At 42.8% G+C, this 26,185-nt stretch overlaps 1 protein-coding gene and 1 long non-coding RNA gene across 7 annotated transcripts in view; one reads left to right on the top strand and one right to left on the bottom strand.

The window, feature by feature from the left end:
* Nucleotides 1-459: 459 nt before the first annotated feature.
* The window catches only part of FLT1 (fms related receptor tyrosine kinase 1), a 196,101-nt gene continuing 170,375 nt past the window's right edge, over nucleotides 460-26,185 (top strand). For all 6 annotated transcript variants that reach the window (XR_013407803.1, XR_013407805.1, XR_013407804.1 and 3 more), the window contains exon 1: nucleotides 460-811. Coding sequence is in view for 2 of the 6 variants with exons in the window: in XM_001117928.5 (XP_001117928.4) it covers nucleotides 748-811 (64 nt within the window). In the remaining 4 variants the exon portion in view is untranslated. The remainder of the gene's footprint in view (nucleotides 812-26,185) is intronic.
* On the bottom strand, nucleotides 7,707-21,813 carry LOC144336218 (uncharacterized). The gene is made up of 2 exons (XR_013407822.1): nucleotides 21,212-21,813; nucleotides 7,707-8,060 (listed from the first exon to the last, which is right to left on the bottom strand). It is a non-coding gene; the product is annotated as an uncharacterized LOC144336218 (long non-coding RNA).

Raw genomic sequence — 26,185 nt, 5'->3', positions numbered from 1 at the left:
AACACCGTCGCGGAGGCGCGGCCAGCTTCCCTTGGATCGGACTTTCCGCCCCTAGGGCCGGGCGGCGGAGCTTCAGCCTTGTCCCTTCCCCAGTTTCGGGCGGCCCCCAGAGCTGAGTAAGCCGGGTGGAGGGAGTCTGCAAGGATTTCCTGAGCGCGATGGGCAGGAGGAGGGGCAAGGGCAAGAGGGCGCGGAGCAAAGACCCTGAACCTGCCGGGGCCGCGCTCCCGGGCCCGCGTCGCCAGCACCTCCCCACGCGCGCTCGGCCCCGGGCCACCCGCCCTCGTCGGCCCCCGCCCCTCTCCGTAGCCGCAGGGAAGCGAGCTTGGGAGGAAGAAGAGGGTAGGTGGGGAGGCGGATGAGGGGTGGGGGACCCCTTGACGTCACCAGAAGGAGGTGCCGGGGTAGGAAGTGGGCTGGGGAAAGGTTATAAATCGCCCCCGCCCTCGGCTCCTCTTCATCGAGGTCCGCGGGAGGCTCGGAGCGCGCCAGGCGGACACTCCTCTCCGCTCCTCCCAAGCAGCGGCGGCGGCTCGGAGCGGGCTCCGGGACTCAGGCGCAGCGGCCAGCGGGCGCCTGGCGGCGAGGATTACCCGGGGAAGTGGTTGTCTCCTGGCTGGAGCCGCGAGACGGGCGCTCGGGGCGCGGGTCCGGCGGCGGCGGAGAACAAGAGGAAGGACTTGGGCGGCCGGGTCGTTGGCCGCGGGGAGCGCGGGCACCGGGCGAGCAGGCCGCGTCGCACTCACCATGGTCTTCTGCTGGGACACCGGGGTCCTGCTGTGCGCGCTGCTAGGCTGTCTGCTTCTCACAGGTGAGGCGCGGCCGGGGGCCGGGGCCTGAGGCAGGCTGCGATGGGGCGGCCGGAGGGCAGAGCCTCCGAGGCCAGGGTCGGGTGCACGCGGGGAGACAGGGCTGCAGCCCCGAGAAGCTGGCTACGGCGAGAACCTGGGACACTAGTTGCAGCGGGCACGCTTGGGGCCGCTGCGCCCTTTTTCCGAGGGAGCGCCTCGGGGAGTGGCTGGCCTGGACCCGCGAGCATCAGCGCTCAGACGGGGTCCGCGCTGGGGCTGTCCGTTTGCGACAGGGTTGCCGATCCCTTATGCAGCTGTTGGGTTGGGGTCTCACTGCCGAGGCCCCGGGCACTAGGAGCCCCACGCACCTGGACCTGCCTGGCACCCAGAGCCCGCTCCCAGGCGGCCTGGCGCAGATACACGGGGTCGCCTGGAGCCGGGAGCAGAGGCTCCTGAATGCCTGCCAGGCTGCCCAGGGCGGCGCTGGGCTGAGGCCGGGGCGTTGGTGATATTGGGCACCGGCCGCGACCTCGCGCCACGAGAGTGAAGGAGGGGAGCCGATTTGGAGGAGACGCGTGCCTGCGGGGAGCAGGAGGAACGCAAGAGAGGGCCAGGGCCGGCATCTCATGACCCGCTAGGGCCGCCGAGCCGCACTGTCCCGGGGAACGCGCGGTGAGCGTCCGCTCCTCCCAGCCGCGCGCGGACCGCGGGGCCCCAGTGCGCTGCGCTCAGCCACCGGGTGGGGCCTCTGCCGGGAGCAGGCGGGGTGCGCGGTCCAGCCAGTGTCGCCGACATCAGTGACCCTGACCGACGAGGGCAGCCCAGGGCCCAAATACTGTTAAGTTACTGACTTAATAAGCCTAGCCTTTAAAATCCCAGCGAAGAGAGGGCGGGCGATTTTGACCAAACGATGCGGTTTGAGGAATCGGTAAGGTCCGCCCGCCACCTAAGTCAGCCTTCGCTGGGCGTTTGGAAGACGGGCGGTGGAACCGTCAGGGGCTGGGGGTTTTACCAGCAGTTAGACCGCCGCCATCGAGGGGTCAAAGCCCCAAGGAACTTGAGGGTTCGGACTCGCAGCCTCTGCTCAGTGGGGCTGAGTGGCGGAGCCTTGTGCCTCGTTCCCCTGGGCGCAGAGAGCCAGATTTCGGAGCGCCTTTCTTTTAAGCATCGTGGAGAAAAGGTAAAATATGTAATAAAATACAGTAGTATAAAATAAATCATTGCAATGATTCCCGGGAGGAAAAGTCAATAAGATGGAGCATATTAAAACCACCACCACAACAAAAAAAAGCTTGTTAAACCTAAAAAGCAGTAATAGTTAAATATTCTTTCTCAGTGGGAAGACTAACTAGAAGGTCAGTTTCCAAGTAACAAGTAATAGTTCCAGTTAGATTGGTGAAACTACTGAACCCGGAGACAGGGCGAAGTAGTAACTTCTGAGAACTCACTGTAGGTTGGGAAAGATGCTAACATAACTCTATTAAATAAAATGTTGTATTTTCTATTTCACAAATACATTTTTTGTTTTGAAAAGTCACTTGTATTAAAATATAATTGCTTAGAGAATTTAAATACCTCACTCGACTATTATGTAAAGATAAATCTAGGTAAATTACATGAATCTAAAATTATGGAGGGAAAAGTATGTGATTTATTAGTTTTTCTACTTCACATAGATATATCTTTATTTCAAAAACATGCTGACTTTAGTGAAGCATCGTTTTGTTTGTAATTGGGACCATCTTAGTTCGGTGGAAACTTTACAGAAACGTGAGTGGGATCCTCTTGTGATTTTTCTTAGATTATAATTTACTGAAATGGGGCAGCAGTTTTCGAACTCTGATTTTGTTTTGTTTTGTTTTGTTTTTTTTTTGCACTTTTTTGGAAGAAAGGACTAACATTGGCAAGGTGAGAGCCTCTTTACCTGACAGTTAACAGAATACTCTGTTAGCTCATGTTAGCTCAGTCTGCAGCGTAGGTGCTTTTGAAAACCCATAGTTTCTCTGTCTGGTTAACAAACATCTCACAGTAAAACCATCAGCTACCACCTACTTTACAAACCGCATCAGGGCTTTCATGCTCAACTGAGGGGCTGCATATCCGGGAAGCAATGTCTAGTAAGAAGCCACATTTCCGCCCTGCAGAATTCTCTTGCATCATTATGAACCTGGGTCTGCTTTCCTTCAGGTGCTATGTAATCTTTGAATACTTATCAGCTATTAATATTGTGTGTGTGTGTGCATGCCTGGTGTGCACATGCATTGAGATGTAAAATAACCAGAGGCTCAGTAATACAAAAAGATAATGCCTTTCCCCTCTAAAGAGTTTATTTACCTCTTCCAGATCTTCTGGGAAATAAAAAGATGCTAATAATTCAGATACTTTCAAGTCCTCTCTATTGCTCTTTCTCTGTAAAGGATACCAGTACTCTTTCTCCAGCTCTGAGCCTCATTTCCTACTTTTAAGGTATCACAGCCTGGATGAAAGCTACAGATCTTTTTCTTTGTCCTCATTTTTCTTGAGTTCTTAAACAGCTAACATTTACAATTTACTATAACTAAGTGGAAATATTGAAATCGTGAATTTTGTGAAGGAAGTCCACATTAATAATATTAATGTGTACATGAAAATACCTATTTCAAATTGAATGTAATGAATCTCTTAAAGTTAATTTTTTGTAACAATTTTTGTTGTTTTCCCCAAGGTTTTTTATGAAGCTGCACTTTTTTTTAGTCTAAATTGCATATTCGAAATACTAATTATTTAGGAGCTTTGGCAGCCTACATAGTTTTCCAACTGATGCATCATGTTACAAATGAACTGTAGGTGACTACTTACTCCAGTTTCTCAAATATTTTTACTTTATATTTTAGCACTTTGTTCCATTTTTTAAATTTCCCTGTTGGAAATTCTATAATAGGCTATCTGGTTTCTTTTCTAATGATCACCAAATGGGTACTTTGCTTTCGTATGTAAAATGAAGATGTTAGAATAGGTGGTTGATTTCTAAGGCCCTTTCCTGACTCCAAAATTCAATTAATGATTCCAAGAGATGGCCCGAACACCGTGTCTGTCTTTCCCTTTTTCTCTTCCCCACCTTGTTTATATTTGTATGTAGAGTGGATGAGAAACCATATGATGCTGGAGCTGTTAGGATGAACTGGGTTTCCCCTGCTAATCACATTAAATTTTCTTTTTCTCTAGTAGTATGTACCTAAACAGCCTGTCAATTTGGCCTTGTGTAGGCTGTTTTGGAAGAGATGGGCTGGTAGAGGACGCCTGAGCCAGCAGTCATCTTTATCTTGGGCTTTTTTTACTAGTAGAATGTATAACTCTATAAAGTAGATGCTCCCTCAAAACTCTAGTGGCATTAACTCTTCTAAGGATAGCAGTCATTTTAAACCCCTATTTATTTCTTGAATTTTAAAAACCAACACTTATTTGCTTCAAAATGGCTTTATTCTTTTAAAAAAACGTTCCAGATTTTAACAGGGATACTAAACTCCTTATTTAAGATTGAGCCTACTTTATATGACTTTTAAGAAACTAAGTAATTACTTTGTTCTTTCCAAAAATGATCGAGACATTTATAAATCTACTTCAAATTTATTTAATATGGAAGTTGAAAGTGATGTGTTACAAAAAAATGGTTTCACATTGACCAAAATAATGTAATGTCCTTGAGGAAGACTATGCAGCCAGTTGCGATCTACACAGCAGAGTTATGGCTGATGTTTGACCTGGCTTGGGCAGTTGGGCAAGACAAGAACAAATAACAGAGTAAGTAGCTTCTGTAGTGCTTTAAACTGAGATGTGTATGTGGGTGGGGATAAGAATGGAGAGAAAGCGAGAGAAGCTATCTTGGCACATGAATGTTAAAAGCGAAGCCTGCTGGTGTTAGTACAGACCAGGAGTGTCCAGTTCTTGGTTTGGATCTCACAGTTAGGGGTCTGTTGGGTGTTAAGTAAATATCATCATTTTTCAGTGTGTTTGTCATTGCAGGTAGGGGAGGAAGGGCATCTGAAATCATACCAGACTTTTTTTTAAGTAAAAATATATTAGTGTGAGTAGTTAAAAGCATAGACCATCTGCTGCATTTGGTTTAAGCAATTTGGTGGAACCGAACAGTCCATTCTGCTCCATTGGCCTTCATTGACAGGAGAGGCTTGTAAGAAATGACAAGATCTCCTGCCAGATGCTTTCCAGGATCACTGGTGGTTCCTCGCACTCTTGGGTGCTGTGGAAACTGCATGCTGCTGATTAAATTGCTGGATTTTATACCAGATTGAGGGAGGGGAAGGAAATGGGAGGAATGGGGTATTTGAGGGAGGGCTTGAAAAGAAAGCCTCTGACTTAGCTCACGGGGCTGCAGGGGGGTTCATTAAGGAAACAGTTGCATTGAGTCTGCTGAAGATAGTGGACTAGATTTCCTGCATTGCCGCTGGGGCGGATGTGGGGAGATGTCAAGAATTCCTGGGGATTTCCCATCCGTCTTGGTAAAGCTGGATGCCTGAAAGCCATTTCTGATTGCTGCTCCTTTCCTCAATTTTGAGCTCTTTGAGGGACTTGATCTTGCCTCACAGACACACACGCATGTTGTAAAAGCTAGATGGAACCTCATAGACCCCATCTACTCATGCCAGAGATGGGAAAACCGGCCCAGAGGAGGCCAGTGCTGTTTTTCAAGGTCAACAGCTGGCTAGTGGCAGGCCCAGGAACAGAACCTGATGTTCCTGCTACAGACAACATCTCTTCTTCACTGGTGTATTTCCTCTTCCCCAAACGGAAGACAGATGTTCAAATATTTATTGACTAACATTATTACAGTGCTAAAATTTCTTTCGAAATGACATCTTTTTAATATGAAGTTTTCTTCTATTTTCTTAAAGCACATAAGGGGTTTAAACTAAGAATCAAAATGATGGCTGCTTAGTAGCATGCCAAGAGATTTGATGAGAAGATTAACTTTCCTTACGAGCACTTGGCATCCTTTTTCTGAACAGCTGTGGCTTACATACTTGTGGCTTATGGTACTAGCTTTGTCTTTCGCCACTTCTCTCCACACACACACTGGGTTCCAGCTACACAAACTCTACCCTAGTCAAACAAATTACTCCCCCTTCTTCAGAGGCGCCTTCACTTTCATCACTGTGTTCATGCTGCTCGGCTGCTTGCAAGACCTTTTCCCTCCCTCTGTGTCTCCTCCTCCCCTACTTGCAAGATCCAGCCCAGTAATCACCATCTCTGGGAGCTCCTCCTTGGAGCTCCCAGAAAGCACTTGCCATTTCTTCTGCTCTCCTGTAGCCCTGCGGTGTACCCCGCCTCCAGTAATTCTCACTTTGCATTGTTAGGATTTTATGTGTCTGTGTCCTTTCTCTTTGGGAGAGACCCCATGTGTTAGCTGTCAGACTGCTGGTACCTAATGTAAAGCCTTGTACAGAGACTCTGGGTAAGTGTTGGAACGAATGAGTAAATTGATGAATATGTAGCCACACTATCATTTCAAAGAAGCAATCTCAGATACAAATTTATTTCATGAATTTATTCCAGTATAGTAATGTGCTCCTGCCTGTTCATTTCACCTCATTTACAAGGGATTACTTACAGCAACTCTTCTCAACAGATAACATTTGTCCTCTTCAATGAGCAATTGAGATGTATGAGATCAGCTATGCTCTTCGACTCTCGGAGAAACCATCTCGTGTCCTCCCCTCCTGTGTGGGCACAATGCTTCACTGGGGCCTCTGAGCCACCAAAGCCAGGCTCTGGTCACTGCAGGAGTCCTGTCTTGGCCTCTGTTGGTGAGGTGCTAAGCACTTCAGCCTTGTTCTGCAGTGTGTTACGCAATTTTTAGAGAACAGAGTCCTCAGATTTTAGGGTTTGACTTTTTTGCCCTCTCTTAGACTCAAACCCAAGTCCTTGGGTGTTGGGCTGAGATGCATAACTGAACAACAGAGGTCTGGCCACAGTCAGAACCAACTCTGTTTTAATAGGGGCATTGGTTATAGGACCACACTGGTCTAACTTCCTCTTTCTTTAGGATGAGGACTCCTCAATGCTTCATATAAATGGGTTCCTGGCAGGACCACCCTACTGGGTGTTAGACATATTCTTAAAAATTGGAATCCCATGGCTTGGGCTCAAACTGGTTCCTCCTTATCCTCACCCCCATCCCGGCCCATGCTGCGCATGCCCACACCGTACTCCAAAACATGCTTCTCACTGTGTGCTCCGAGGTCCAGACACATCAGCATCCCCTGGGAACTTGATGACTCAGAGCCTATACTTTAATAAAATCCCCACGTGTTTGTTTGTTTTTTTTCATTAAAAATCGAGAAGCTTTGATTTTAGTAAAGGATCCAAAGTCAGTTCTGGTGTCAGGGTTCATTTCCTTTTATTTTTATTTATTTATTTTTTGAGACAGAGTCTTGCTCTGCCGCCCAGGCTAGAGTGCAGTGGTGCAATCCTGGCTCACTGCCACCTCCACCTCCCAGGTTCAAATGATTCTTGTGCCTCAGTCTCCCAAGTAGCTGGGATTACAGGCATGTGCCACCATGCCTGGCTATTTTTTTTGTATTTTTTGTAGAGACAGGGTTTTGCCATGTTGGCCAGGCTGGTCTTGAACTCATGGCCTCAAGTGATCCACCCGCCTCGACCTCCCAAAGTGCTGAGATTACAGGCATGAGCCACCACGCCTGGTCCCATTTCCTCTTCACTAATACCCTAGTGATGAACTTTGACATGTGTGACTAAGGGACTAGACCTGGGCCAGCCAGGAATCTTTCTCTTCTGGCTCCCATGTTGGTCTCGTGCCACCTTCTACTGGGACATCTGTGTCCTCCTCCAAAATTCTTTACAAAATCTTGTACTTGGCTTAGACTCGTAATCAAAGTAAACAGAGGTTGTGGTCTTGAAGAATACCATGGTTTACCAAATCATGGGTGGCGAGATCAAGGTCCTGGAAAATATGGATTTGGTGGGAAATAGTAAAGATGCAATTAAATAGCCAGGTTTTAACCATAAGGTTCTACGAGGCTTTTGCTTCTGGAAGAAAATGACTTGGTGGCAAAAACCAGCAGTGGTAAGTATCCTGCAGAATTTTTGGTTGTCAGGGAGGTGTCAGTGTCTTGCTGCATTGTGCTGCCGCCGATCACACATTTCATGTGCCTCTTACTGGCTTGAAATTGAATGTATTTGCACTTACATTCTTCCTTGTCATCATTGCCAGTCTTGACAAATGCTTTTACCTTTTCACAGATTATCACGGTGCTCGCGGGCACTTTTTCTCAGCCTGGTCTTCTATCCTTCTATTTAATGGGTGGAGCACAAATGGATTTCCTCTCAAGCCACAGAACCACCCATGTGGTCTACACAGGCAGAGCTACAACAATTATCAGATTCTTTTGTTAAAAGGGGCCTGAGGTGAACCTAGCAGAAATGAAAAGCCTTGGCTGTTATTATACACAAATATAAAACCACTTAAACTCAAGGCCACCTTTAGCAAAACCCTAATTAGGAATTAGTCTGCCAAGTGATTTCTATGAAAGCCTTTGCCTCTCTCTAGGGCCACGATCCCCAGCCTGGGCTCTACATTAGAATAATCTGGAGAGCTTTTAAAAATCCTCGGGTCTTGGCTGTAGCCCTGACCAATTTAATCATGAACTCTTGAGAGGGACCTAGGTATAGGTAATTTAAAGCTCCTGGGTGATTCCAATGGACAGCTGAGGTTAAGAATCTCAAATTTCATCACACATTAGAATCACCTGGTGGGCTTGTAAAACTGGCTGGCTGGGCCCCACCCCAGAGTTTCTCAGTCAGTAGGCCTGGGTAGGGCCAAGAATTTGCTTTTCTAACAAGTTCCCAGGGGATGCTGTTGGGCCTGGTCCAGAGATCATACTTGGAGAACCTCTGCCCAGGGGCTAGTTTGAGAGGCCTGGCCACATGGGAGGCACCTGCCCAAATGCCAATCTGTAAAAGGCACTAAACCATTACTAGACAGACGACAAGGTGGAAGAAACGACGAGAATTCCTGCCAGGAAGAGTATGTGTTGGTGGAGTATGCAAGAAAGAATACTTGGAGCAAATGCCAGGGCATTGAATCAGTGAGTCTAGATTAAATTGCCTTCCGAGGGGAGGGGGACTGTTTCGCCGAGTGAGGTAGGTACGTTAGCGGCAGAAGTGAATTGCTAGTCTAGACTAACAATAGTCCTCCTTCTCTGCCTTATGCTGTGGAGCGCTCAGTCTTTCCTCTATGTAAATATTGGCAAACACCATACTGTTGGCCTGTCCCGGGCATCCCCATGCCTTGGTCCAGCCCTGGTTTCCTCCAGTATGCCTGCAAAATTGCCTCTCCAACCGGGCCTCCGTATCTGCATTTCCGGGGCTGGGATCAGTATGGCTCCCACTTGGGTGGCTGAATTCTACCCGGTGGGGCAGGGTGGCCTCCTGACTTTCGTGATGTGCCAGGGTTCTGTCCCCACTGTTGTGAAAAGCTACTGCTGGCTGGAGACAGAGCTGGCCTCCTATTGTGTGAAACCACGGTCCTGGGACACTTCTTCTGAAACACCAAGAATTCAAGCTGCTTCCCCCTTGCTGGGGGCATCCAAGGTAACATGCAGAGCATTTCATTCTTAATATTGCATGAGCTCCACTTTGGCGCTTTTATTTTCAAATACAGAAAGAGCATACACTTGAACGACCACACAGTCACTGTTTCCACAGGGCTGAGGCACAATAGCCATTTGGATCTGCCATCTATTGCTACATAACAGGATGTGCCAAAACGTAGTCAGCCACCACAACAGTGCATTATGCTTCAGGATTCTTTTAGACCTTTGGGCTAGCCTCAGCTGAGTAGTTTTCCTTCGAGTCTCACCTGGGTCTCTCATGCATCTCTAGTCCCTGGCATTTCAACTGGGTCCTTGGTGCTGGGCCTCCCTGTTCATGAGATCTTTCCTCATTCAGTAGCCTGGCCCGGGGCTTCCTTTTCCTGGGGGCAGCGGTGTTGCAAGAGTGTAATGGTGGAAGCTGCAAGGCATATTGAGGCTTAGGTTTTGGAACTCCTACGACACCACTCTACCACATTCTATTGGTCAAAGCAAGCCCAGCTCAGATTCGAGGGGTGGGAAGCAGATGCCTGTCTGTGTGGAGAGGAGCACAGCCTCACCAGTGGACTACACCACTGTTCCACACTTCATGTTTGCTTTTCAGTCTAGCTATTAGGCTGGAGTTTGGCCAAGAAAATACAGTAAATAACTTATAATAGTAAATAACAATAAATACTACATAATACCTTGACCCTTCTAAACAGTATCTGGGAGTTAAAGAAAACAACAGGCCCCAGAGAAGAGTTTTCTGTTCATACGTCAAATTTTGTTTTGGGTACCTGGCAGGCATGCGGGGCGGCAGCCTCTGATGACTAACATGACACCAGCAAGGGAGGACAGCTGACCCCAAGATTCTGAGTGCAGGCAGCGCTGCAGCTTCTTGGGGCTCCTATCATAGAGGCCCTGATTTAGCACCTTTCTCTGGAGGTGCAGAGACTGCAGGGACAGATATGCTTTTGGGGAGGGAGAAAGGAGGCTACCAAGCCCTACTGACTATACAATCAATATATGTATTGATTGACATACATTATTTTACTCAGTCCCGAGAGGTACGGTCCTCTTAACCATGCAAAAACTGATGCTTAGGTAAATTAAATACTTTCCCTAAGACCACAGAAGTGGTAAGTAAACCTGGAATTATTTGAATCTGAGTCTATCAGACTTGCAAACCCGACATTTAGGGCTCCCCCTACCATGCCTTTGAACCTAAATGAAAAGAGGAGAAGGAAAAAGCATCAAGGGGAGTGTGCTAGTCTTTCCCTCCTTCTATCCTTGGAGTTTGGCCATCTCCAAAGAATGTGAGAAGCCACTGCTACTCCAGCTTCAAGTGGCCTTGGGAGATTCCACTGCTGTATGTGGCAGACACTGTTCACATCTCCAATAAGACAATTTTAATCATGTGGGTTTTCTTATCATAGGCATTCAAGGACCTCCCAAAAAACTTAAAGTCAGAAAAAAGGAGCCCTGAAGCTATCAAGGACATGATTTTATGTGGACTTCCAAACTGTTTTCCCAGATATGACTTTAAACCAGTTCAGATGACAAAGAACAGCATGAGACCCGCACTTTATTCTAGAAAAACTCGTATCAGGCAGGTCCTAGGAAAAAGCTGGGACTGCCCTCTCACAGGTGGTTTCCAGGAATCCAATGTGGACTCCTCTGCACCTTTCAGATCCCAGAAAGCTCACAGCTTTTTCAGAATGAATTGAAGTACCTCAGGGAACGACCCGGAAGTGCGTTTGACCCTGAAGGCAGATGCTACATGAATTGGATAGGGGAGGACATTAACTGTCCCCCAGGGAAGGGAAAGGAGTGTAAGTACTGAACATCTCAGCACAGGGCACTTTCTGTGTTAACTCAGTCGAGTCTCTTCCTAGCCATCTACCGTGCACACCTGTAACTTTGTTTTATGGATTGAAACCCCAAGGCTGAGGAATCCCTGCTGACTTGCTGAGGGCCACCCATTTATGAAACAGCCAAGCCAAGATTCAAACCGAGGTCTTTTTAATTTTGAAATCGGGACTCTTTCCACCAACGTTTACTCAAAGTATCTTGAATGATTAAATCTAGGGATTAAAGAAAAGGCAAGAATTTTGTTTTCAGGGTTTAGAATAAAAAATTGTCATGTTTGTGAGAAAAGACAACCATCCAAGAGACTTTTTCTCAAACGAAGTGACCTGTCAGTCACTTTGATTTCCCTGTTTGATTGGCAGTCCTTGTATAGTGAGCAACACTGGGAGCATTTATTTAAGCCCTGTAGCCCCTGTGTCTCTCCCTCCTCCTTACCATAGACCTACAAGAAGTCAAGAAGGAGAAAATAGTGTTTTCCTTCTTCTTTCTTGACCTGTTACTCGGAGAAGGACACTTTTTCAACCAGAATACTGTCATGTTACCAGAATCTGAGAAAAATCCTATCCTGCCACCTATTGAGGAGTTTTATCTTTCACTCCAAAGAAAAAGCTAGAAAGTCTGGTCAAATAGATACATGCTTTAGATGGAAATTATATGGAATGGTGTATATACTATGTAAAAATATACATGGTGGCTATATATGTAAAAATCCACTGTTGGATTTTTATGATTGTTTTCTTTCTCTAAGTTGGCATTAGAGAAACTAAAAATGTATGTAAACAGATGGGGAGGCAGGGATATACTAGAGAGGATTGCAAACAATTTCAAAAGGCAATGTAAACTCTGGCAACAACATTGCATCTATGATTAATGGTATTGTTTTCTTTTTGGGAAACATTGTTTGACTGTCTTTTTCCACTTAATGTCTCCTGCTGGATCAGATTTTTGTTCTCTGCTATTCTTTGAACATTTTTATGGCTTCAGAATCCTCTCCATAAGGAATTCTGGTACAACTAGAGAAAAATATATGTGTGGAAATTGAGTAATTGCAGTGCCCTGGAATGGACTTTGGGTACCTGTAACTTCTTGAGCGTTAGGAAATATTTGACACACATTGTTGGTGTACAAACTAAAAGTGGTTCAACCACTCACACTCCCATCCCATCCTCTGTCTTCAAAACTGGTCAATGAAAAATACCCTATCAAAGTATTTGGTACACAAAGTCACTTAAAAGGCAAATGGGAAATTCAGGAGACTAACAGGAATGGATTTTCAGGAATTTCTACTTCACTTTAGCCTTTTGGGACTGACATTAAACTTAGTGGTTCCATATCCAGATATATCTTTTCTTAGAGGGAGTAAAATCCTAAACTGTATAGAAATAAAGTTTGCTTGATTGTTGCTATTTCTTAAATGTGCTTTGTAGTCCAAACCGATGGACATGGGATTGCCTTGCTGGAGTAATTCATTCACCATTTTGGGATAATGTTAAATACAAACTTAGGAGGGGAGGTTTAAGAAATACTCCTCTTCCAGTGATTTGGAGGGCTGTAGTATTTTCTTTTCTTTTTCTTTTTCTTTTTATTTATTTATTTATTTTTTTTGAGATGGAGTTTCACTTTTGTTGTCCAGGTTGGAGTGCAATGGCATGATCTCGGCTCACCACAACCTCCACCTCCCGGGTTCAGGCAATTCTCCTGCCTCAGCCTCCCGAGTAGCTGGGATTACAGGCATGCACCACCATGCCTGGCTAATATTGTATTTTTAGTAGAGACGGGATTTCTCCACGTTGGTCAGGCTGGTCTCAAATTCGCGCCCGTCTCAGCCTCCCAAAGTGCTGGGATTATAGGAGTGAGCCACCACACCTGGCGAGGGCTGTATTTTCTCCCACAATCTCATGAGGAAAAACATGAGTTATATTAAATTTAATTTTCCTGATCCCAATTTTATGGCCAGTCATTATTCTAGATTCATACCCAGTTTCCAAGCTGAGTTCAGGCATGTGTAGAAGACTTTTATTTTATAACATTTTAATACATTCATTTAAAGATGCTCAAGGGAATATCATCAAGTAATCCATTATATTTTATTTTGAGGTATAGATATGGTTGTATTCATTGTGTTACATGTTATCATTGAATAAGTGTTCTTATTTTTTAATTTAGCTGAGTTTTACTAAGATATATCACTTATGTTGGTGAAGAATGTGTGACTTCCTATACTAAAAGATGGGGTCTTTAAAAACACAGTGTACATAGTTTGCAGGAGATCTCTATTTGTTGACTTAGATTATCTTCCATATTTCTTATTCACCTATTCTACTTCTAAATGACATCCCCTAAGAGGCCAGCTTAGAGCTGAAAGACCTTCAAGAAAAAGGAATGTTTTTGATCCATCTTTGCAGTTGTTAATCCAGTACAGTGCCTGGCACATAATAGTCACTCAATAAATACTGGCTGGACTGACTGAAATCATATCCTGAGCCATTTCTCCGGGTCTGAGACCCTTCTAGGAGTCATGGTTCCTCATTGGTTCCCCTTCTAAGTGTGTGTGTGTGTATAAGCAGAGGAGGTTAGGAGAAATATGCCCAGGAGCTGGCAACAATTCTCCCAATTCACAGGCGATGTTCTGTTCCTTCCATTTGGGTTATCCTCTAGGTCCAGTGACCATTTTCTCATTTTTGGCTAAGCTGACCATGTTCTCCTGACTCGACTCTAGACTCAGGAGTGAGAATGAGGACTTACGCTGCCCACCTTCTACAGAATTGCTTCCCAAAAGATATTTTCCCTGAGATGAGCCTTCCTGCTAGGATACTGTTAACTGGCTCAGGTTCCCAAACAGCACAGAAGATAGTTGAGTGGAACCTTCAATTTCTAGGTACACCAACAAAGCCCGAGTCACTTTTAGAACAGTCTACAGGACTCCAGAAAGATGTTTTCTATATTATTTGGACTTCATAAACTGCATCAAAGTAAGCTGAAAATTAACATCAGAACTTTATCACATTCAGCCTTCCAATCTCATTTCACCTCTCCTCCATTTTTATATATAAAGCAAATGATATTCTGTCATTATTTGTAATCGATTCTAAAGTTGGAAGTCTGTATGAGGAGAATAGATAAGGCTTTGTACTGTTATAAGGCTTTGTATTGTTATATCTTTGTATTGGTTGCACAGATAGTTACTATTGCCGCCATTGTTTTGTCACCTGGAATGTGAACATTTTGGTTGAAAATGATTTCCTCTTGGCTCTGGGCCATGTGTGGTACTGGCTAGGTGAACTGCCAAAAGGAAGGACATGTTAAGAACATGAAGTCCTGGCTAATGCATCATATCTGACAGTCCTCATTCATTCCCTCATTGCTGAGTCTCCACCCCGATCATCTTCCACGGTGCTCTGTTTCAACAAGCACAACATGACCTGAATATGTATCTTTTAAAGCATGATTACTTGTGGCTTTTTTCCCAGTGGCAGGTGAAGTCAGGTAGACCCCAGACAAAAAATATGCGAACCAGAGCATTGAAAGAAGGTGATAGAGCTTTCTCCTCCCAGTATAGAGGCCGAGGAAAACAGAGTTGTGAGAAACAAGGAAATGTATCTGAAACTGTTAGAAGAAAACAACTATTTAAAAGGGAAGATGAAGCTTACAGAGTGGGAGGATGTGGAAGTCTTTGAAGGAGAGAGACTCTGCTGTTTCTTTTAGCAAATACACATTGATTCTTCAGGTCTCACCTTCAACTTTATTCTTCTAATAAAAGACTCTCACTCCCTGGGCTGAGTGAGGTACCTCCACACCTGGCACTTCCCCATGATAACACACAAATATAATGTAATTTTCTAGTTCTTTAAGCAGAAATTAATTCTATGCATCATTAGATATATATATAGACTTATTTATCTGTTCATGCTAAGCTATAAACACTGTAAAGGAAGCAACCACATTTGTCTTGTTCATATACCTCTTGGTATATGTTCAAAAAACTAAATGAAAGAGTAAATGTTGAGGTTAAAGATGGAAAAATAAACAAGGGAGTGAAGGAAAGGGGTCATATAGAGAATGTAGTGCGGGGAAAAACCAGGATTGGCTGACAGTAAAAGAGAGATAAGAAGCATAGGTAAATGAGGACAGGGTTCCCAGACTCCTGGAATTGCACCTAAGAGTCCAACCCTTCACCCAGTTCATCAGTCTCATCAAAAGGAGGTGGTGGCTTAATTTCATGGGAACAGCTTCAGCATTGGGCACCTTACTACCTTTCCACAGAGCTGTTCCTTTTGGTTTTATGTAACTTCTGCTTACTGGTTTTGGTTTTGTCCTCCAGAATGAGATGATTCATAAGTTATTTTAAAGCTGTTAGGTGGGTGGCCAACTGATAACAGAAATTGTTGTTGTTTTTCTTCTATCAGAGATACAATGTCTTGGATGATTTTTTTTTTTTTTTTAAAAAGGCTAATTTCTAGAAATAAAGTTCTAGGTAATGAAGGTGTATGAGTATACATGTCCTGAGAATGAAAGCCAGCATTCCCCAGGCATTGAATACAAACAACTCTAAAGTCTTCTACAGGTATTTGTAATGAAGGCCTTAATACCACATGCCAAAATCAGTGAAAAGTTTTATTTGGCAAATTATTTCTTTTAAAAATTGAGATACTGCTGGTGAAAATGTACTGCTTTTAATAGATTACTTTTCCTTCCAGAACCTTGACTCTCAGCAAAACTTGTATAACATGAATTCCATCTAAGATAAGATTTTTTTAAGTTTTTGAAATCTTAGGAAAGCACAGCTCTTATAAATATTTACTACATGAAGGATATCTTAAGAAAATGTGAAATTAGAAAAACCCAGAATAAAAACTAACAGTTTAATCAACATGTCCACCCCATTTTCTAAGTATGATTTATCTCCAAAATACGTGTAATGAAAGGCAATTATATTTCAAAGTGTTTAACTTAGAAGGAAACTGATTTTGACAATAGAAAACACAATGGTCAAGAATTGCATTTGATGAGTCTTAGAAATTTGCTAATGTAGCTTTCAAAAACTCAATTCCCCTATGATGGATAACTTTATTGCACACTTTTGGCCATTTAAATCTCAAAGGTCAGAGGGTTTGTATATATTACTGGTTGCAAAGATAGAAATCTTCTCAACTTTCCTGTTAGTGAATTTAAAGTATACCCTTTATGAACAGTCTAAAGGACTCCAGAAAGATGTTTTTTATATTATTTGGACTTCATAAACTGCATCAAAGTAAGCTGAAAATTAACATCAGAACTTTATCACATTCAGCCTTCCAATCTCATTTCACCTCTCCTCCATTTTTATATACAAAGCAAATGATATTCTGTCATTATTTGTAATCAATTCTAAAGTTGGAAGTCTGTATGAGGAGAATAGATAAGTCTTTGTATTGTTATAATAACACTTTTGGCTTTTCTTGCATGAATAGCTACAGTGCTAAGGTGCACACTTGTCTATCTCCCTGTTTGCCAGCCTTTCTTCTTCATTTTATTATACAGAAATGTGAAGGCACTATTTGGGAATCAAACTAGAAACTTGAACAATATGCATTTTATGGTAATTTAATATCATCACATTACAGCTCCATGACATATTCCTTTTTTTCCAGAAGGAACTGTGTGTGGATCTGAAGATTATGTCACATGACAGATTATAAGATGTAGCTGAATAAAATTTAAAAGTTCCAATTCCCACTTGTATATTTTAAGTGTTCCATGGCAAGCTCCTATGCTGAATTGATAAAATATCTCCCAGATCTTTTCTGTGAGACTTTCCTTCTAAGGGAACCCACAGGGATCCACACAAATGATAAATCCATAACATTGAAACATGCTGTCATCATCTCTATAGATGCCTGGAACTTTGACACTGGACAGTAATGAAAGCAGAGTATTTGGTAAAATATCTGGACATAGACCAAACTGTAATCCTAATGCTATGTAAAACAGAAAAACTTTCCATTTTAGATTGTGAGTCACATGCATTCCATACTATGCTTCCAAACTGGGTAATTGTTTATTTTAAGAGAACATGGAGGATGCCTTTGGCAGAACTGAAATTTGCAATCCTAAATAATATAGAGATTAGAAGTCTAACATTAAGGGAGTTCAAGCATTTTATTAGGACTACTACTCTTAATAATACAACTCTATGCAAATGCTCTTGCAGCTAAAAGCATTTTGTCACTGATCAGATTCTGTGATTCTAAAGAGGATGCACAAATTGATTAAAAAAATTAACAAATTACTTTAAAAACTCAGTTACTTTCATTAAGCCACGTGTATATTTAGTCTCACATACTCTGAGTGTGTTTATTGAAATCGCACCTCCACTGAGCAGTCAGTTATCATGTGTCTTCCAGGTGTTCACAATTGGAAAATGTGTATATTCCGGCCTGAAGCAACTTCTGAGTAGCATAACACTACTGGCAATTATGATCCATTCTATAAGACCTGACATCAGAGCTCAGTTTCCCCGCAGACCTCTGAACAGTGACATTGGATAAGAACATAAGCCCGTGGCGAGTATGCTTCAAATGTAACAAGTGCTCTGCCATTGATAGAGAAAACAGAGACGTGTCCAAGCCCTGCCTAACAGACAAAATGTTCCTTTATGCATTTTTAGGGTGTAAAGAGTGTTTTCTCTGTTTGTGGCCCTTTGCATAACCAGACGAAGGTCTACCAGACTTCTCTACCGAGTATTTTACGAGTTAACGTCTTGTGCCCTGTCAACCAGATCTTGACCTTTGCCCTAGGCAGCTCAGATAACTTTCATGACATCGTATGGTAAACTGAAATGACATATTGTTAGACAGCTCTGTGGAGGTGGGTTTTGAACTCATTTAATAACAGACCAGCGGTGTAGGAGTGGAGCATTTTTTGGGAAAAGGTAACTCCTTGGTCAGCAGGAGATTTCTCCCAAACCAACCTTAATTAACTCTGATGTCACATGAAAAGGAGTTGTGCATGGCTGTAGGTCATTGGAAGGGTAGGCCTCTGATGGTAGCCTGGTGACAGGCCTAATGATCAATGAATGTGCCCTGCTAAACTGTGACCCACAGAGAAGGCAGCGTCAAGTGAACAGCTCAGAGAGGCACGCGGAAGACATGTTCCCCTCATAAACATTGACAGTAGGAATGTTGATGGTATTAGAGCATTTTTTCCTGGTAAACATTTTAAACCACACAAATTTTTTTCCTTTTAAATAACTTTTATGAAGCTTAAGGAAAAATGAGTAAAGTCAATGACCCATGTATGGATGGGATGAAAACCGTCCAGGTTCTGATGATTTTAGACTTTGGCCACTTCAGTGGCTAACAGTATGATGTCTTTTGTGCCAAGAGCTACAAAACCTATTTATGGGTTTCATTGTCAGACAATTAAAATATGAATTGTAAGACAGCCTTAAAACGAACAAACCAGAGCAGAATTATTGAAATGAACATAATTGCAGAGAAGTGCCAATGCCAATTGCTGACGTTAAACGTTTATGTGATTTCTTGATTTATTTTTTGACACCTGGATTCAAGACATACATGCTGTATACACGACTATTTTGAATTTTCTATTCAGGCTTTGAGATCAGAGACTTCACATATTGAATCAAATAGTTTAGGGATTACTTAGAATGGCAAAACCTCTAAAGCAAGAAATCAGTGTGGTAAAATAGTGAGTTTAATATACTATAAAGATTTAAAGGAAAAAGTAGGTTCCTAGGATTAGAAACTTTCTACAAACTAAATATAATGTTGATGGACAGCAGCTGCCTAAACATTCAGTGCTATTGTTTGAAGACCAATAACATAATTACTCTAAAATAAAATATTAGGTATTTGTAAAGGTGCCCATGTGAAAGTCACAAATAATCTTATCTGCATAAGGGATTAGTCAGCAGTGAGTCAGAGCCTCATACTCTTGCCACATACAAGTCAAATTTTAAATCCCCGCCTAGAAAGAGCTTTCCCTAAGCCTAAGCTGAATGAAAAATGTAATTAAAGCACACACCAAAAACCTCCTCTAGTTCTACATCAACCTCCCCACCACCACTCAAACAAACTTGAAGTTTTCATGGAGAGAAAAGCGTATGCATGCGTGTCAGCAGGCGTCTGTGTGTGTGTGTGTGTGCGTGCGTGTGTGGGTGTGTATTTATGTGCACATTCTTTCTACATTCTGTCTTGATTTAAGGCCAATTGTTTTGGACAACAAACCCGACATTTTAAAAATTAATATCATTGCTAATTGTGAGACGTAAAAAATATGCTTTCAGTTCATACAAATCCCCATGGCTTTCACATCATCTATTTAGTCTGTTGGTGGATGGAATATGAACTCTCTGGCCTTTCTCCATCATTCTGAAAGTGAGAGGAGATGGGACATTATAATGCTCTTCATCAAAGCATGGTCCCTGTCAGCATAGCTGGTAGTGTAGTCTCCATTTAATGTGGTAATTTAAATCTAGGCATTCACTTATAATGTCCACTTCATATTGTCTGATAAAATACTTAGATAGAGATATGACACAGAGGTTAAGAACCAAGAGTTAACTTTTTTATTAAGTTTCAGAGCCCTATAAGAATTAGCATCGCAAATAAAAATGTTAGTAGCTTCTGGAAATTTGCAATTGCATTCTTAACCCTTCTCCCACCCTTGCCACGAACCACAAAGATTCTATGAGATTTAGTCTATGAGACTTAGGCCTTTAGCAAGCTACCTCTTAAGGAAAGAATATTGTCTCTTATTGTGAATTATGTTTAATTAACCTCAAACAACCTTTGTAAAAGGCTCATGATCTTAAATTCAAATTTTAGAAACATGATACTTGGGGATCTCTATTTAGATAAAGAGGCCATTTATCATGCAGGATTATGTACTACTGAAAATGCAGTATGCAAAATCAAAGACAGATGCATTTCATTTGAAATGAATATACAGAGCTTTAAGTTAAAAACAAATAAATTAGAAATAAAAAAATTGATATAAAAGGAAACACCAGATTTATTCAGAGAGTCTTAGCTACATAATTTGTTAAAAATTTCAATTTAAATAGGGAAAATTCAAAAATGCAATTAGGAGTGATTTACAACTAACACTAAATTAAATTGAAAAGATTGTAATGGGGGAGGGAACAGTACGTTTTTTGCAACATGTTTGTAAACTTCTACTATTAGGTAGTGATGTTACGGAACATGAAGGAAAAATTAGGTCTCTAAAATCAGCCTTCTAAAGTTTTAAGCTGGAGAAACAATTAGTGTAAAATCTCACACTGATGGGGTGATATGTGGCAACAAATTTCAAAATAACTGGATATTCTAGGCTTTCAACAGAACTCTGTGATTACTTTAGTCATAAGTTGTTGGGTTTTTAAAAATAGCTACCTTATTGAGATAAAGCTCGCATACTATAGGAGGCCAGAATATGACACCCCAAAATACGACTGTAAGAGACAAGAATATTAAAGTAGATAATTCAGTGGTTTTCAGTCCATTCAAGAGTTGTGCAACCATCACCATTAATCTAATTTTAGAACATTTTTATCACCCCCAAAAGAAACCCCACGCTGATTATCAGTCACTCTCCATCCTCCTCCCACCAAGCCCTGGCAACCACTAATGTACCTTCCTGTCTCCAGGATTTGCCTGTTCTGAACATTTCATATGAATAGAATCATACAATATGTGGCCATTTGTGACTGACTTCTTTTACTTAGCACAATGATTTGTGGGGTTTGTGTGTGTGTGTGTGTGCGCGCGCGTGCCCGGGCGCGTGTGTTTGTGTGTGTGGTTATTTTGTTTTGTTGTGTTGTGTTTTTGAGACAGACTTTCTGTCGCCCAGGCTAGAGTGCAGTGGTGCAATCTCAGCTCACTGAAATCTCCTCCTCCAGGTTCAAGCAATTCTCATGCCTCAGCCTCCCGGGTAGCTGGGATTACAGGTGCATGCCACCACACCTGGTTAATTTTTGTATCTTTAGTAAAGACAGGATTTCACCATGTTGGCCAAACTGGTCTCGAACTCCTGACCTCAGGATGCACCTGCCTCGGCCTCCTAAAGTGCTGGGATTACAGGTGTGTGCCACTGTGCCTGGCCTGTTTTTGTTTTTTAACAATAAAACTAGAGGAACTTATTTTCTCATAATTCTGGAAGCTGGAAGTTTGAGATCAAGGAGATCAAGGTGCTGGCAGGTCTGGTTTCTCCTGAGACATCTCTCTGTGGCTAGCAGACAGCTGCTTTCTCCTTGTGTGCTTACGTGACTTTTTCTCTGTGTGCCAGCATAATGTTTTCAAGATCATCTATGTGGCAGCACATATCAGCATTTCTTTTTATTGCCAAATAATACTCCATTGTAAGGATCTGCCATATTTTATTTACCCATTCATCAGTTGATGGACATTGGGTTCTCTTTCTTTTCTTTCTTTCTTTCTTTCTCTCTCTTTCTTTCTTTTTCTTTCTCTCTCTCTCTCCCTCCCTCCCTCCCTCCCTCCCTCCCTCCTTCCTTACTTCCTTCCTTCTCTCTCTCTTTGGATGGAGTCTCACTCTGTCACCAGGCTGGAGCGCAATTACGCAGTCTTGGCTCACTGCAATCTCCGCCTCCTGGATTCAAGCCATTCTCCTGCCTCAGTCTCCTGAGTAGCTGGGACTACAGGTGCACACCACCATGTTCGGCTAATTTTTGTATTTTTAATAGAGATGGGGTTTCACCATGTTGGCCAAGCTGGTCTCGAACTCCTGACCTCAGGTAATCCACCCTCCTCCGCCTCCCAAAGTGCTGGGATTACAGGCGTGAGCCACCGTGCTGGGCCCAGGTTGTTTCTTTTTGGCTGTCATAGGTAATACTGCTGTGGACATTGTGTGAAAGTTTTTATGTGAACTGACGTTTTCATCTGTCTTGGGTAGATACCCAGGAGCGCAATTGTTGAGTCAAGTGTTTAAATTATGATCAACTCTATGTTTAACAATTCGAGGAACTGCCATACTGTTTGCCAAAGTGGGTTGCACCATTTAAAAATCCTACCTGCAATGTAAGAAGGTTCCAATTTCTCCACATTCTCACCAACACTTGTTCTTATCTGTCTTTTTTTATTTAAGCTTTCCCAGTCGGCATGAAGTGGTGTCTCCGTGTGTTTTTTATTTGCATGTTACTGATGACTAATGATGTCCTTTATCTTTTCATGGGCTTATTGGTCATTTATATGTCTTCTTTGGGAAGGGGTCTATTCAGAGCCTTGGTTGATTTTTAAAATTGGGCTATTGTCTTTTTACCAACCGTAAGTCTTTTAAAAATGTGATTTCTAACTTATACATTGTTATCAATTACTGTGATCCCAGGATCAGAATTTTTAGCTGAAAAGGATCATAAAAACCAAAGTTTAACCTCCTGTGTTGACAGATGAATAATCGGAGGCTTAATGTGACCTGCCCATGGCCACAACCGAACTCGCCAGTGGCAGAGCTAGGGAGATTAATGACTTACAATAAAAAAGGGGAAAACACAGATGTTTCATGATTTATATTCAAATAAAGCTTCTTTCTTACAGAGAATAACCCTAAGACTTCAGTAGAATAAGGGGCACCAAAGTGGCATCTGGTGGGAGAGAAACCAGGGAATTTGTCTTGAAGTTGGGTTCGACCAGCTAGAACACTGTTTATTTAGATTAGTAAAAATAGCAGTTTTCTAAACATACTCTTAGTCAGACTTTACATTGAGAGTCTTGAGTTTTAAAAGTGACCTCCAGGCTGTCTGGTTCATAATGACCTCTAGTGCGAGTTGGCTCTTTTAGTATCCATCATGGTAGCTCTGAAGAGCATTTGAAGAAGGAACCTCAATCATCTGGGCTTTGGATTTGGTTGCAAAATAAAGCCATCCTTTACTTGGATATGTATTCACCCTTCCCATTGAAGTCAAAGAAAAAAAACATTCCATTTTGCCTAATGAAACTAAGGTGGGAAATTAAGTGTGGCATTTTAGAACAGTCTACATATAGGCCTTCTATGTGAGGTTTAGCATGTGGGAAAGGAGAGGGATTTGTGTCAAAGAGTCATAAAGTTCTGTTCCACCTGCCAGGTAATACAGAACAGAAAAACAACAAAGAAAATACTCCGATAAGATCAGTAGAGGCTGGGCGCGGTGGCTCACACCTGTAATCTCAGCACTTTGGGAGGCCAAGGCGGGCGGATCACAAGGTCAGGAGTTCGAGACCATCCTGCCTAACACGGTGAAACCCCGTCTCTACTAAAAATACAAGAAAATTAGCCGGGCATGGTGGCGGGCGCCTATAGTCCCAGCTACTCGGGAGGCTGAGGCAGGAGAATGGCGTGAACCCGGGAGGCGGAGGTTGCGAGCGGAGATTGTGCCACTGCACTCCAGCCTGGGTGACAGAGCGAAACTCCGTCTCAAAAAGAAAAAAAAAAGATCAATACAAAGTGTCTGTGTTCAAATAAGTCCACGTTCACATGTTGGTTTTTTAATGCTATTAGCTTACATTGCTTGACCTTAACAGTTTTTCTAACAAAGTAGCATGGGATAAGCCCATTTTCATGCTGTGTGTTGAGTTTTTTGTTTTGTTTTGTTTTATTTAAACATTAATTTTCCTGATGTATGCCTCTTATGATTATATTGTAATTGACTTTGATGAAAACAGTAGTTCACAGAAGGGACAAGATCTTTTATTGGGAGGACAAAAATCATTCTTTTAAATCAGATTTCTAGGCTGCCATGGGAAGCAGAGGAAAGTTCTGATCCCCATCTGAGCTTCATTGCTAAACTATAGCACTCCACCCTTGAAAATGAAACAGCCTGTGGATTTATTATCTAAATGGGCAATATGACTCTGAGATACTGAGACGACCAAGCTGAGTCCCCCATGCTGTGACTGTGCACGTGTTTATGGGCATGTACATACATATCTATCTTTATATAAATCACTAATAAGATGGGCAAGTGTCTAGCATGCAGTAGATGCTAAAGCAAATGTTGAATCTTTGTTACTCAGATAGGTATATGGACATTAAACTGCCTCAAAGAAATGTTTTAAGGTCTAATAATGTGAATTCAAAACATTTGAGAAATAAATATTTTCACTTTCCCTTTTTCTCATTCGTTTTCCTGTTAAACTATAATCTTGACACTTCCAATAACCTTTATGAGATTCTAGTTTCCTATTAACTGAAGGATAGTGATGTACTCAAAATCACCAGTTACTTGGAAATTTGTTTCCTTATCCTTCTGTTTTCCTTTGTTTTGGTTAACTAGTTTTTATCTAGCTTCCTCATTCCAAGTGCAAAATTCACTGATATTACTGGAGACAAATTATGGAGCAACTTTTTTTTTTTAGAATAACCCCATTTTTGTCAGTGTCTTTTAACCACTCAGTTATGTTGTCTTCTTCTGGTTGGGGGACAGCGTGGGGAGTGCAGACAGGAACAAGTAGAGGGCACACTGTTTAAGAGATCTTCTGTAAATAGAAGTTCTTGTCGGGCGCGATGGCTTCCTCCTGTAATCCTAGCACTTTGGGAAGCCAAGGTGGGCGGATCACCTGAGATCAGGAGTTTGAGACCAGCCTGGCCAACATGACGAAACCCCGTCTCTACTAAAAACCTAAAAATTAGCTGGGTGTGGTGGCGCACGCCTGTAATCACAGCTGCTTGGAAGGCTAGGGCAGGAGAATCGCTTGAACCCGGGAGGCGGAGGCTGCAGTGAGCTGAGACTGTGCCATTGCACTCCAGCCTGGGTGACAAGAGCGAAACTCCATCTCAAAAATAAATAAATAACTAGCACTTCTCTCAGCTGGGCTTTGCGTGGTTCTTTGAAGTTAGCGGTTTCCTCTGATGAGGGTCAGGAGTACTGGTGTTCTAGGTTGCTGATAAAGAAAGATTCATATGATCTGGAAACCGAGATGTAGGCAGTGGGATTTACTTCATGTCACAAACAGGGGAACTGCTTCTTTTCCTGGACGGGAGCGCTCAGCATCTCCAGACAGACCACAGAGAAAACTACAAGTAATGCCAGAATTTTCCACAGGAAGCTTCGATGGATCTTTTCCAGCACATGAACAATTGCTCAATTAAATCCCCAGAGTTCCACGCCGTAAAGAAGGGCAGAAACTCTTCTGGCGTAGTTTCTCAGGGCAGGTGTTATCCATTGCTGGCTGTGGCTTTAGAAAAGCCTGGCGTTTCCACAGATCCCTGATTTCAGGCTACGTGTTGCCTCAAGAAACTCATAAAGATGAGTGAAAATATGTTCCTAGGTACCTGGAGGGGTTGACTTGATCTAGGAGGTTATCTGATAGATCAATGGGATCCATATGAAACAGGGATTTTAATTTAGTTAATATTCAGCAATTTTATTTAGGAGTACTTTGATACCAGGATAAAAGTTACTTTTAAGATATTAATTTCGGCTGGGCTCATGCCTGTAATCCCAATACTTTGGGAGGCTGAGGCGGGTGGATCACCTGAGGTCAGGAGTTCAAGACCAGCCTGGCAAACATGACAAAACCCCATCTCTACTAAAAATACAAAAAATTAGCCACACTGATGACGCGCACCTGTAGTCCCAGCTACTCAGGAGGCTGAGGCACGAGAATCACTTGAACCTGGCAGGCGGAGGTTGCAGAGTGAGCCAAGATCGCACCAAGGCACTCGAGCCTGGGAGAAAAAGTGAAACTCTGTCTCAAAAATAAAATAAAAATTTAAAAGATATTAATTTATATCATCAGCAATACCAGAAAAGCACGTGTTAATTTAATATCTTTGAAATTATATACCCAGCAAAATGTTCTGACAGAAGCAGGGGAGGGGAAGTGATTCTCCTAGATGTCGGTGACAGTGGGCATCTGCCACGTGCCAGGCAGCAAGCCAGCCTCTTCCACAGCACAGCACCGAATGCACACATCCTGCCTGTGAGGTGGCTCGCAGGCTTTC

The sequence above is a fragment of the Macaca mulatta genome, chromosome 17 (assembly GCF_049350105.2).
Source record: "Macaca mulatta isolate MMU2019108-1 chromosome 17, T2T-MMU8v2.0, whole genome shotgun sequence".
Classification (NCBI taxonomy): Eukaryota; Metazoa; Chordata; class Mammalia; order Primates; family Cercopithecidae; genus Macaca; species Macaca mulatta.
The sequence above is the reverse complement of the archived record's forward strand: the minus strand, read 5'-3'. Positions and strand labels throughout refer to the sequence as shown.